Source organism: Pleurodeles waltl, chromosome 1_1, assembly GCF_031143425.1.
Source record: "Pleurodeles waltl isolate 20211129_DDA chromosome 1_1, aPleWal1.hap1.20221129, whole genome shotgun sequence".
Taxonomy (NCBI): domain Eukaryota; kingdom Metazoa; phylum Chordata; class Amphibia; order Caudata; family Salamandridae; genus Pleurodeles; species Pleurodeles waltl.
This window is the reverse complement of record NC_090436.1, coordinates 626,068,681-626,082,883: the sequence shown is the minus strand read 5'-3', so window position 1 is coordinate 626,082,883 and position 14,203 is coordinate 626,068,681. Positions and strand designations below refer to the sequence as shown.

At 43.5% G+C, this 14,203-nt stretch overlaps 1 protein-coding gene across 2 annotated transcripts in view; it reads right to left on the bottom strand.

Moving 5' to 3' along the window:
• The window catches only part of TRIM36 (tripartite motif containing 36), a 340,171-nt gene that overhangs the window by 70,306 nt on the left and 255,662 nt on the right, over positions 1 to 14,203 (bottom strand). For both annotated transcript variants that reach the window (XM_069226502.1, XM_069226504.1), the window contains exon 8: positions 9,204 to 9,491. In XM_069226502.1, the coding sequence (XP_069082603.1) occupies positions 9,204 to 9,491 (288 nt within the window). The remainder of the gene's footprint in view (positions 1 to 9,203; positions 9,492 to 14,203) is intronic.

Sequence of the window (14,203 nt, the reverse complement as noted above, 5' to 3'; positions counted from 1 at the left end):
CACCTTCTTCCTGGGGCCACTTCCTTTCAATGGGTATATAAGGCACCGACTTCATTTTCTTTGTGATGCAAAACTCTTCACTTCCTGTTGAGGTGTCCACGCCACGTTGGTGCATCTTGCTCCTGCCTGGTGTATCTTCATATCCTACTGGCTTATCCTGCTACTTTGGATTCTCCTGGTCTTCTGTGATCTCCTTCGCACAGGTCCTTTGTTGTCTTCTTCTGGACTCTCATCTGCCTTCCAGATGTGGTCATCTTTTTTTTCTCAGGAGTTTCAGCCTTCCGCAGAGGTTTTTTTCCCTTTGGGTTTTTTTCCCCCTCTTGGGACTCCTTCTGGAGGGCACAGTCTGCTCTGACATCTCTTCGTCTGCAGCAGTGTGGCTACTGGAAAGGGTCGCCTTTACCTTGGACAGACCAGAACTTTTAAGAACCAACATTGGAAATCTTCAAGAAGTTTCAAAGTCGGAACACAAGGTATAGAATGTGAAACATGAGGCCATGCTTGACATCTATTCAGCAACAGATTATGGCTGAGGGGGAAAAACAGGGAGCACTATGGTCTGGTTGAGGTGGAACGGGGGTTACTACTGTAGAAATTAGCCTGGGGTTAGTAAGGAGGGTAACCCTATCATTATGAACTTCTAAGAAAAGCTCCTGTAACATGAGGGCCTGTAGCTCACTAACACATCTTAAGGATGTAATTGTCACAATCTTCCTGGTGAGAAAATGTAAGAGGCGTGGATACAGTGGTTCAAAAGGAGGACCCATGAGTATGGAAAGGACAAAATTAAGGTTTGAGACAATGGCAGGTGGTACCCTGGGTGGGATAACCAGTTTGAGTATTTACATGAAAGCTTTGATAACCAGGATCTTGAGTAAGGAAGTATGTTCCCTGTTCTGGATGTAGGCTTTGAGATCAGTCATGGGCAGACAAATGAAAGTGTAAGCAAGGTCTGAATTCTTTCAAGTGGTGAAGGTAATAGATAATCTTCTGCACTGTAAGCTTAGGAGGGTCCAGGCACTTAGACATACCGTATTGGGCAAACCAGTTCCACTTGGCTACATAACAGGCTTGCATAGTAGGTGTGCGTTCGTCTTCAAGAAGTCCAAGCATTCTTGAGGAAGATTGAGATAACCGAACAGTAGGATTGCAGAAGCCAAATTGCTAGATTGAGCAGTCTGGGGTTGGAGTGCCTGATTCTACTTTGGATCGGAGTGAAGGTCAGGCTGTTGAATAGCTTCTCGTGGGGATCAATGGACCTCTCAAGGACAGTCAAGAACCACCAGTGTCTGGTCCATGTAAAAGCCACCAGGATGAGAGTTAGGGATGTTTGCCGAAGCTTCCAGACCACATGCGGCAGGAGTGGGAGAGGAAGAAAAGACTAAGCAGAGATCCCAAACTAATTCAGCCACAGAGCATTGCCCATGGACTATAGAAGCCTGGAGGGGACGTTTTGGTGCTTTGGGCGGTAGAGAAAACGTTAAGGGACCCCCAGTGACAGAAGTACATGAGTAGGGCTTGTGCGTTGAGTTTCCACTTGATGATTTGTACCCTCATTCTGCTGAGCAGGTCTGCAAAGTCGCTGTCCACTCCCAGATAGTAGCCTGCCACTAGTTGTATGTGATGGTGGAGTGCCCTATGACAAATGCTATATGCTAGTGCTGACTACTGCGGTAAGCTTGTGTCCGCCATGCATTTGTCTGTCTTTATGAGCACTACTTTGTATTGAATCTGTAGAAACAAGACCTTGCGAACTAACTATATGGCCATGAGTTGGAGATTGTTCATGTGGAGACCTCTTTTTGATGGAGACCATATATCACCAACAGTTAGATTTTCAAGATGTGCTCCCCAACCTAAGAGTGAGGCATCCGTGGTGATGGTCACCTGCGGAACAAAGTCCATGAAGGGCGGCCTTGCAACAAATTGTTGCTGTTCCACCACTGCAGAAAGTGACAGATGCTGGCCCGAATCATCACTAAATCTTCTGAGTGACCCTTTGCTTGTACCACTGTACTGAAGCAGACGTATGCTTAGTTGGGCATGGGGGCCTATGGCTAGGCGTGAGACAAACATCTCCATCTTGACGATCTACCGCAATGCCTGCACCTTGGACTTGACTGGGGTAAGCCTTGCCGGTGACTGTATTGAGAACGGCACGAAGGTGGCTGAATTTGAAGTAGTCGGAGGTGGGACTTGACTGTGTTTATGGTAAACCCCAAATGATGGAGGAGGGATATAGTGGGTTGAGTGTGATCAAGGCACCGTTGCTTTTTTGGACTTTTGACCAGCAAATCGTTAAGGTAGGGGAACATGTGAGTACCCTCCCCTATTCTGAGATGGGCGGATACCACAGCTGCGCATTTGGTGAATATCATGGAGGCTGTGGTGACACAGAACAATACGTTGAACTGATAATGTTGACCACTTACTATTACCACAAGCATAGGTAGTGGTGATTAGTGAGAGTGGTGAGTGTGTGGAAGTAGGCATCCTTCAGATTGAGTAAAGCCATGAAGTCACCTTGCTGCAGCAGCAGGATGACACCCTGCAGAGTAACCATATAGAAATATTTTGAGAGGATGTAATTATTGAGAGGCCTGAGGTCTAATAAAGGCCTTAGGGAACCATTCTTTTTGGGGACTGGAAAGTAAATTAAATTCAACCACCCTGAAGGAAGGTGTAGCAAGGTAAAAAGGAATGGAATGGCATAGCCTCAGTAGATAATTTGGAGGACCCACTTCTCTGTCATGATGGACTGCCTCCCTTTGAGGAAATATTGTATCCTGCCTCTGGCAGTGGAGCTGTGTGCCGACAAGGACACACTAAAGCAGTTATGTGGTTGAGCTCGCAGGAAGGAAGGGGAACTGAGCCACACACTGTCCCTGCTGTCCTTGTTGTCTTGGAGAGCCACACCCTCTGCCATGTAAGGGCTGAAAAGGTTGTTCAGCTGAAGACAGAAAATGGCATTGACAGATGGGAAAACCGCTACTGTAGTCACAAAGAGGGGGTGAAATTTCGGGTGGAATTGCCTTGGTGAAGAAGAAAAGACCTGAGGAACATACTGTGGCTCTGTTCTCGTTGAAACGCTCCGAGACCGAGTCCGCTTTGTAACCAAAAAGGCACGAGGCATCAAAAGACATGTGCATTAAAGAAGACTGGACAATGCCGGAGAAGCTATGGACCAGATCCAGGTATGGCCCTGGAGCGTCACACTGGTATTCATAGCACACCGCAGACCTTTAAGTCGTATGCAGTCCTGAGGCATCACAAATTGTGTTGCATCATGGTCGTCTTGAACAGTGGGCATAAGAGATGTCCAGAGGTCATCCGAAACAGCCGGTAGAACTTGAGATGTTATATCCCAAAAGGCAGGGGAATAACAGTTGAGGAGATAGCTGGCATTTATGGATCTCAGAGTAAGAATCGTGAAGGAATAAATTCTCTTGCAAAACGTCTCTAGTTCTTTTGGACTCACGGTTTGTAGGAGTGGCAGGAAAATCATTGCTCTTAAACCTACTAGTGGATGCCTGCCCCACTAAAATTTTAGGGGTTGGAAGCTGTGTTCGGAAAGTCGGATTGTTGGGTACAGGAGGATGGCAACAGACAACCTGTCTTTTAACCCCTTCTGTGCCGTGGATGTAATGGTTACGTCCAACGGCACAGTGCTCACAGTGTTACAAATTTATTTAAGGCCAATTCTGCCCACCCTGGGGGCAGATCGGCCTATTGTTATTGGGGGGGGCAGAAACCTCTAGGCGCCAGGGATCTTTTTTTTTTCTTCTTTTTTTCCAGAGGTGGGGAGCGACCCCTTAGGTAAGGGTCGCTCCCCTGGGGGGGGGGGGTTTCATTTTTCGTTTTTGTAATGCATCTCGTTTTCCTTTAAGAAGAAAACGGGCTGCATCACAAAAAAAAAAAAAAAAAAAAAAAAAAACTGCTTTATTAAAAAGCCGTCACAGACATGGTGGTCTGCTGTCTGCAGCAGGCCACCATCCCTCTGAGGGCCGCCATTCGCAAGGGGGTCGCAAATGGCCACCTCATGATTATTCATGTGGTGGCCATTTGCGACCCCCTTGAGAATCGGAGATGATGTCAGGGACACCATCCAACATTCTGAATTGTGACTCTCAAATTGCGAGTTGCTCTGACTCGCAATTTGCGGGTCGCAATTCAGAATGTTGTTACATCTGGCCCTTGGTCCCGGTGCACCCTGAATTCTCTGATCTATTTGTTACATTGTGCAAGTAGAAGCCTTCAGAAAGGCATGCTGTGCCTATTCAACACTTTACTGGCTCCTCTGGCGTGGTGTTGGGCCCCAAGGAGCCGTAGGGGCCACCAGTTGGACTTTCTCTAGTACTAGCAGGTCACCCTCAGTGATGTCTATGCCCCTGTTATGGGCTCAGCACTGGCTCTGGTGCCTGCTTCGGGGCTGGAGCCAGTCCCTCTATCATTGATATTGATGCTGTTTATACTGCCTATTTTTCTATTCAGCTCCAAAATTAATTCACCATTACCTCAACATGGTATGGCTCAGAGTCTACATATTTTATTTGGCACACTATGATTTCAGCAATGATTTTGTCCCTAAATATTATGAGGACACCTGCTATAAGGAGCTTTAGAATGAGAGTGGGTTTGACACTGCGCCTGACACGGGCTTTGTGTATCACCAGAACCTGCCACAGAACAAAACACCTCTTTAGCTGTCCTGATAAGAAGGACAGCTGAAGTGTTAGACCTACAATTGGCAACCATGGAAGTGAAAACGAATGTACTGAATGAGGTGCTGCAGCCTGGCCAGGCTGCTACTGAGCCACTTTTACTGTTTACCAACGTACTTACTGACACCTTTATGGGCACCTGGGCAAAGCTTTGCTCAGGGCCTTCTTTTAACCCCTTCTTTTAACCCCTTTGCCGAGCCTTTTTTTGGCAATTGGGGGCAGTTCGCGCTTAGGCCCTCATAACTTTTTTTTCACATAAGCTACCCACGCCAAATTTGCGTCCTTTTTTTCCAACATCCTAAGGAAGGATTCTAGAGGTACCCAGTCTTTGTGGGTTCCCCTGAAGGAGACCAAGAAGTTAGCCAAAATACAGTGAAAATTTCGTTTTTTTTTTTTTTAAATAAAAAAAATGGGGAAAAAGAGCTGCAGAAGAAGGCTTGTGTTTTTTCCCCTGAAAATGGTATCAACTAAGGGTTTGCGGTGGTAAGATCACCATCCTCCCAGCTTTCAGGGACAGGCAGACTTGAATTAGAAAACCCAATTTTTCAACACAATTTTGACACATTTTTACTATTTATTGTGCTTTCAGCCTCCTTTCAGTTAGTGAACGAAATGGGTGAGAAACCAATGCTGTATCCCAGAAAGCTAAACATTTCTGAAAAGTAGACAACATTTGAGTTCAGCAAGGGATCATTTGTGTAGATCCTACAAGTGTCTCCTACAGAAAATAACAGCTGAAATAAAAGAATATTGAAATTGAGGTGAAAAAAGGCAATTTTCTCCACATTTTACTCTGTAACTTTTTCCTGCGATGTCAGATTTTAGAAAGCAATATACTGTTACGTCATCTGGACTCTTCTGGTTGCGGGGCTATAGCTTGTAGGTTCATCAAGAACCCTAGGTACTCAGAGCCAATAAATGAGCTGCACCTTGCAGTAGGTTTTCATTCTATATCGGGTATACAGCAATTCATTTGCTGAAATATAAAAAGTGAAAAATAGGTATCAAGAAAACCTTTGTATTTCCACAATGGCCACAAGATAATGTGGTTATTTCAACATCTCTGAATTCCGTGTGCCCATACTAGCATGTGAATTACAGGGCATTTCTCAAATAGATGTCTTTTTTACATACTGTCTCACATTTGGAAGGAACAAATGTAGAGAAAGACAAGGGGCAATAACACTTGTTTTGCTATTCTGTGTTTCCCCTAGTCTACCGATATAAAAATGGTACCACACTTGTGTGGGTAGGCCTAGCGCCCACGACAGGAAATGCCCCAAAACACAACGTGGACACATCACATTTTCACAAAGAAAACAGCTGTGCCTAGCCGTGGATTTTGGCCTCTAGCTCAGCCGGCACCTAGGGAAACCTACCAAACCTGCGCATTTATGAAAACTAGACACCTAGGGGAATCCAACATGAGGTGACTTGTGGAGCTCTGATCAGGTTCTGTTACCCAGAATCCTTTGCAAACCTCAAAATTTGGCCAAAAAAACACTTTTTCCTCTCATTTCGGTGACAGAAAGTTCTGGAATCAGAGAGGAGCCACAAATTTCCTTCCACCCAGCATTCCCCCAAGTCTCCCGATAAAAATGGTACCTCACTTTTGTGGGTAGGCCTACTGCCCGTGAAAGGAAATGCCCCAAAACACTATCTGGACACATCAAAATGATCAAATACAAAACGACCTGTTTTTGCGGGGGGCTGTGTTTTTGGTCCTGGGCTCTGCAGCCATCTAGGGAATTTACCAAACCCAGACATTTCTGAAAACTAGACACCCAAGGGAGTTCAGGCAGGTGTGACTTGCGTGGATCCCCTAATGTTTTCTTACCCAGAATCCTCAGCAAACCTCAAATTTAGCTAAAAATTTAGGTTTTTCCCACATTTGTGTGTGGGATCACAGCACTGGGACATATTTCATACCACCAAACGTTTCCCTCAGTCTCCCAGTAAAAATGATACCTCATTTGTGTAGGTGGACCAAGTGCTCGTGAAAGGGAAGAGCCAAAAACATGTCGATATTGAGGGGTAACCAAAGGGGGTCCAAAAGGTCAGTTTGGAAAAAAAAAAATTTAGGCTGACCAGTGCAGCAGAATTTTTATTGGTATAGATGAGACAATGCTGGGTGGTAGGAATTTTGTGGATTCTTGCAGATTCCGGAAAGTTCCATCACAAAGACGTGGGAAAAATGTGTGATTTACAGCAAAGTTGGAGGTTTGCAGGACATTGTGGGTATGAAAATGGTGCGGGGTGCATGTGAAACACACCACCCTGGAATCACCCAGATGTTTAGTTTTCAAATGTGTCTAGGTCTGTTGGATTTTTCAACATGGCAGCGTCCCAAAGTTCATAAAGTGCAGCCCTCACCATTCCAAGTGGGACGATTTTGAGAGTTAGCCAAGCTCTCATGGCCCAAATGTAAAACCAAAACCCCAAATAATCAAATCTCTTCTTGCTTGCTGTGGGATAAGATGTTTAGAGTGCGGGGGAGAGCTGAAAGACTGTTACCCCCTTCAGTTGGGGTGGGGGCATAACCAGTCCCATACTGGTTGGTAGCCACCACTCCAAAATATATATATATATATATATATATATATATATATATATATATATATATATATATATATATTTTTTTTTTAATTCTCTGGCATCTAGTAGACTTTCTTCCCCCACAGGGTGTGGATCAGGGGTAATTGCCGTGGGCAGAACAACTTTGGTCCCATTTATTTGGGGTGGGGGTATGGCCATACCCCACCCTCTTATTTTGGGGGAAAAAACTTCCCTGGTCTCTGGTGGGCTTTCTGCCCCCCCCCCTTGAGGGCAGATGGGCCTTCCAAAAATAGGCCCATCTGCCCTGAAGGGGGCCAGATATGGCCAACAGTAATGTGCCTCCATGGGGAGCGACCCTTACCCAAGGGGCTGCCCCCCTAAAGAAAACATACACATACACCAAGTCCTGGTGCCTAAGTGGTTTCTCCCCCCCCCCCCCGGGGGCAGATCGGCCCAATAGAAATACGACGATCTGCCCTCAAGGGGAGCAGAAATGGCCATGGGGACCCCTTCCCTTTTGCGAATGGGTTACCACCCATTTCAAAAGGGTGCAAACTGCGACTGGTTTGCGACCGCGTTCGCGGTCACAAAGCAATCCTGCATTGCACTGCAACTCGCAATTAGGAAGGGAATCTCCCTTCCTAATTGCGACTTGCAAACCCGTTTTGTGATTCGGTAACCAGGTTACTGAATCTCAAAACGGGGTTTGTGCACTGCGATTTGCTTTTTGCACGTCGCAAACAGCAAAATTCGCTGTTTGCAACGTGCAAAAAGCTTCGTACATGTGGCCCCAAATTCGGAATTAGTTCTGATGTAGACTGTGAGAAAGACCAGGGGACACGGAGATGTACTCGCACACTTGTTGGAATTAGAGAGTGGGCATATACATTTGGTGGTCCTTGAGATGTAGGTTCCAGGGAGTCATGCAGCTTTTTCATAAAGGGACATAATGCCAATCATACAGACGCACACATAAATATGCACACACACAAATGCATGCCCTTGAGGCTCTAAATTGTCTCAGCTCAGGATCCAGACGCTGCTCTTTTCATCTCCTGGGCTGATCATGTATAGAACTCACATTTTCACTCCTGCTCCGAAGGCCCCACACTGGCTATTGCTGGCCCTCTTCTGTCCGAGCCAGTTGTTCACACACAGTGTGACTGACCGAGCAAGGCCTACAACATGGCATGTCTCCTTGTGACTCTGCTATATTGAAAGGGGAGACAGATGCTCATGGGGGAGACCGCATAGGCAAACACAGTGTGTGTATCAGTTTTATGAAGCTCTGATATTGGTTTGACTGGCTGCTACTCAGAGTCTAGAGGAGAGCAGTGCTGCATCTTCGATATGCACAGACCCTCTGAATTAATTACTGGAATTGGCTTCCACTTTAAGAGCTATGTCTGGGGTGCTGGTGAGCTACCTGTAACTCCCAAGCTACTAGCTGGAGACCTCTCCGTGGGTATCCAGAAATGGATGCACTCCGCGATAGCACAATCAGAGCACATCAAGGCTTGGTACCCCCTTTCATTTCTGTAGCTGTGCAGACTTCCCCCAAGTGTGGACCCATGACGACACAGGCTAGACTGTCCATATTATGGCACTTTTTAAATGTAAAATGCATTTCTCCTGAGACACCAACTGCTGAAGGGGAATGTTTTAATCTGGTGGCAGCCAATAGTACAGTAAAAGTAAATTATTCCTGTAATTTTCTATTAATGACTATCTCTGAAATTGAATCGTATAGCTCTTAGCACACATGAAAATGACTTGCTGGACCACATAACTACTGTATAGGAGAAGCTTTAAACATTTTTACCAGGTCTGCAGGTACTGGCAATACACTTGTGTTATATCAGATTTCTCAGTATTAGGCCAATTTGAAGAAGGGCAATACAACAAATATTAACTGTTTTACAGTACCTGTAGCTGGAGGAGTGTGGTAGGTAACTTCACTGCTAGAAAGACTACTGATGGAATCTTTAAAGCCTCGAACTCTAAAGGAGTATGTACTGTTGATTTCCAAGCCAGGCACAACTTTGCTGGTGCCGAGGACTTCAACCTCTTTCCAGGACACATCTTCCTCTTTGTTATGCTGTTTATATTCGAGGATATAACTATCTGCTGAAGTTTGGTCAGGTTGCTGCCAACAAATCAGTGCTTCATTGTAGATCTTGCTTAGTTCCTCATTAATCTTGGGTGTATCTACAGCTGTAATGTGAACGAAGGAGAGGTAAATGCAGAAAAAATATGTATCCTAGTTGGAGTATTTATTTTAAACATTTCTAGTTATCTTATAAACATTGACACAAATTTAAGATCAGAAAATGTTACATACCAGTAGACATCTGTTTGTGGCACGTAGTGCTGTAGATTCACATGCTGTGCATAAACTCGCCATGTAGTGTTGGGTTTGGAGTAGTACATCTTGTTTTTTGTTCGAAGACAGTTTTTTGAGTCACAGGATCCAGTGACTCCGCCTCTCGGTAATACTGTGCATGGGCATCCAGTCCTTTGTTAGATTGTTTCTCCCCAAGCGGGGGAGAAAAGTCGTGAGAAATAGAAAGTAGGATAGAAAAGATGTAGATGCAATGTATTTACATATGTACATTATTTATGTATATGAGAATACATTGCAATATCTAAACACAACCAGGGAGGAGGGACGCGCATGTGAATCTACAGCACTACATGTCACAAACAGACGTCTACTGGTAAGTAACATTTTCCGTTTGAGGGCATGTGTAGCTGTAGATACATATGCTGTGCACAGACTGTAAACAGTCCCTACATAAAGCGGTGGCTAGTGTGCAGGGGTTGCAATTTTTTGAAAAAGTGCTTTAAGTACAGCTTGTCCAACATTTGCTTGTTGTCTTGCAAAGACGTCTACACAATAATGTTTTGTATATGTGTGTGGTGTAGGCTATGTTGCTGCTTTACAAACGTCTGCTATAGGTATGTTATCCAAAAAATCCATAGATGCACCTTTTTTCCTAGTGGAATGTGCTCTAAGTGGTATAAGCAATTGTCACTTAGCTTTAGTATAGCAAGTTTGAATGCATTTGACTGTCCATCGTACAATAGTTGTTTTAGATATAAGATCTCCTTTGTGTGGTATGGAGAAAGCCACAAAAAGTTTTGTTTTCCTGAAAATGTTTTTTACTCTCTATAGAGTACATAAGAGTTTTTTAACATGTACAGTACCTTTGAGCTCTTTCTGCTATGGAATCTGGTTTTGGGAAGAAAACTGGTAATTCTATTGTTTGATTAATATGAAATTGCAAAATTACTTTTGGAAGGAATTTTGGATTTGTTCTTAACACAATTATTTCTTTATGAACCTGAAAGAAATGTTCTTCCAAAGTTAATGCCTGGAGCTCACTGACACGTCAGAGAGGTGATAGAAATTAAAAAGGCTACTTTCCTTTAAAGGAATTGTAGGGGGCAGGAGTGAAGTGGCTCAAACGGTGGAGCCATGAACCTTGTGAGTACAATGTTAAGATTCCAAGATGGAGCTGGAGGAATTCTTGGTGGAATTGTCCTTTTTAGTCCTTCCATAAATGCTTTAATAACTGGAATTTTACACAGAGAAATATGTTGTCTATTTTGAAGATATGCAGCTATAGTGGCTAAATGTAAATGAATAGATGTGTAAGCTAAATTAGCTTTTTGTAAGTGGAAATAATATTGTACAATGTCTTGTACTGTTGGTTTGAGGGGGTGGGGTCAACGTAATTTGTTTGGGAGTAACAAACGAAACTTTTCCATTTTGCTGCATAGCATTGTCTAGTTGTAGGTTTGCGTGCTTGTTTAAGGATATCCATACATTACTGTGGTAATTGTAAATATCTAAATTCTATGACTTCAGGAGCCATATTGCAAGGTTGAGTGATCTGGGATTTGGATGTCTTATTTGTCCGTTTTTGTGTCAGGAGATCTGGTCTGTTGGGAAGTTTTTGATGAGGAACAACTGATAGTTCCAAAAGAGTTGTGTGCCATGGTTGGCGTGCCCATGTAGGGGTCACTGAGATCATATTGAGGGAAGATTGTTTTATCTTCCGGACTAGAATTGATAAGAGTTGTAGAGGGGGGGAAAGTGTGAGCAAATATCCCTGACCAACTCATCATCTATAGAGCTTTGCCTTTAGACCGAGGGTGTGGGTAGCTAGAGGCGAAGTTTTGCCATTTTTTGCTTTGATACGTTGCAAACATATCTATTTGAGGTGTTCCCCACTTTTTGAAGTTCTGTTGAAGGACTTGTGGGTGGAGTTCCCACTTGTATGTTTGTTGATACATCCTGCTTAGTAGATCTGCTAAGTGGTTGTCTGTACCTGGGAGATATTGTGCCACTATGTGAATGTGGTGACAAATCGACAATTTCCATATCGTTTGTGCGTGATGGGACAGTTGATGAGATTGTGTCCCCCCTGTTTTTGAAGATCGTACATGGCAGTCAGGGCAGCACTGTTTTGTGTTGCAACTGTGAAAATAAAACTTTCATTGCTAAGAAAATTGCTCGCAGTTCCAGGTAATTGATATGAAGAGACCGATGAGTACTGTCCCACATCTCCTGGATTGTGAGGTTGGGGAGATGAGCTCCCCAACCATTGTTCAGGCATCTGCTGTGAGAGTGATCTGAGGCACAGAGTCTACAATGGGCCACCCTTTCATAAGGTTTGTGATATTTCACCAATGTAGAGAGAGAAGTCTGGTGGTCCAACAACACTAGATCTTCCATTTGACCCGGTGCCTGAGACCATTGACGAGAGAGACATTGTTGAAGAGGACGCATATGAAGTCTGGCATGAGGCACTATGGCGATCCAAGATGCCATCAACCCTAACATTTTCATAACAGTTCTTACAGTGTATGTTTGGTTCTGTTTTAATGTTGTGATCAATGTTTGAAAAGCTTGGACCCAGTTTGAGTTAGGAAAGGCTATTTCTAATTGTGTATTAAGGATAGCTCCCAGATAAGGTTGTATTTGGAGAGGATGCAGATGAGATTTGCTGTAATTTATGGTGAACCCCAGAGAGTGTAGGAGACAAATTGTAATTTGAGTATGTTTTTGACACTGTGCGAATGAATTGGCTTTGATGAGCCAATCGTTCAAATAAGGGAAAACATGAATTTGTTTTCTTCTGAGATGTGCTGCAACCACTGCAAGGCATTTTGTGAATATTCTGGGAGCAGTTGTGACTCCGAATGGTAATACTTTGAATTGGTAATGTTTTCCTGCCTGTACAAATCTTAGGTATTTGCGGTGTGCAGGATAAATTGGAATGTGAAAGTAAGCATCCTTTAGGTCTAACGCTGTCATGAAATCACCTAGTTGTATTTGAAGAATACCAACCTGAAGAGTGACCATATGAAAATTTTCTGAAGTGGTGTAGTGGTTTAAGGGTCTGAGATCTGATGTTGGTCTGAGAGACCAGTCTTTTTTGGGAATTAGAAAATACAGGGCGTAAACTCCTGTTCCTTAGTATTGTAATGGTACTGGTTCCATAGCTCCTTTTAGAAGAAGGGAATGTACTTCCTATTTGACAGGAGTGAGAGTCTGAGTACGAGGGGGTATATTTGTTGGAGTGGAAATGAAATCCAGACAATAACCATTTTGGATAATTTGAAGTACCCATTGATCTATGGTCATTTGAGTCAATTGGGGGTAATAAAAGTTGAATCCTTCCCCCTAGAGGAGTGGTGTGTGTTAGTATTGTTGTAAGTCATGGTTTAGTGACTGATGAGGAACCTCCAAATGTAGATGCTTTTTCTCTTCCCTTTAGATTGTTTCCTCTATATGATCCTCTAAAGTAACCTCTGGTGTATTGAGAGGTGGGTTTAGTTTGATTTGTGGAATGTTCTTGGAATGATGATCTAAATCCTCGTGTCAACACTGCACGACTAAAATTACCTCTATGCGTGCTGGCTTGTAAGGCTCCCATAGCTTTGGCAGTTTGATTTTTTTAATTTAATTTGTGGTTTCCACTTGTGAACTGAATAAATGCTCTTTATTGAAAGGCATGTTTAAAACTGCCTGTTGTGCCTCCTGTTTAATCCCTGAACATGTGAGCCAGGCATGGCGCCTTAAGATGACACTTGTGTTAATACTACGTGCTGCTGTATCAACAGCATCAAGAGCACATCGAATGGAGTTATTTGAAATTGTCTGTCATTTGTTTACAATTTCTACTCCTCTTTTACAATGTTCTTCTGGTAAGCATTGTAAAAGTTCCTCCATAACATCCCAGTGAGCTCTATCATATCTTGATAATGAAGCGTGTGCATTAGCACTTAGCCAGTGGCTGGCTGCTTGAGCTGCCACTCTTTTCACCGCTGCATCTAATTTTTTTATTTCTTTATCAGGGGGAGGTGCTTCTCCTGTTAACTGGTTATTAGCCTTTTTGCATGCAGTAGATGCAACAATAGAGTCTATATATATATATATATATATATATATATATATATATATATATATATATATATAAAAATCAGTGGGAGCAGCCTGTTACTTTTTATCAACTCTCAGAGTGATAACCCTTGCCCAAACAGGCTCTTTAAATATTTCTTCTGCGTATCTGAGCATGCCTGGAAGAATTGGAAGGAACGGACTTTCCTTATGTGTTGCAACAGGGTGTCAAATAAAAAACTGCCCTCTATTGGAACAGTGTACATATGTACATTGTGAAATGCTGCTACTCTAGATATAACCTGTTGGTATGATGTGGAATCTTCAGGTGGTCAAAGTCTAGCTGGGTAAAGATCGGGATAATTTGGAGTAATTGTATCCGGATTCTATTAATCCCGTGGGTCCTCTCTATCTAATGTATCCCCTATATCTTGAGACCCACCAGGCGGTGAACTAGGTGGTGTGAACCCTGAATGAGGGGAAGATGTTGGTGTCGGAGTATGTTGTGGAGAAGTAG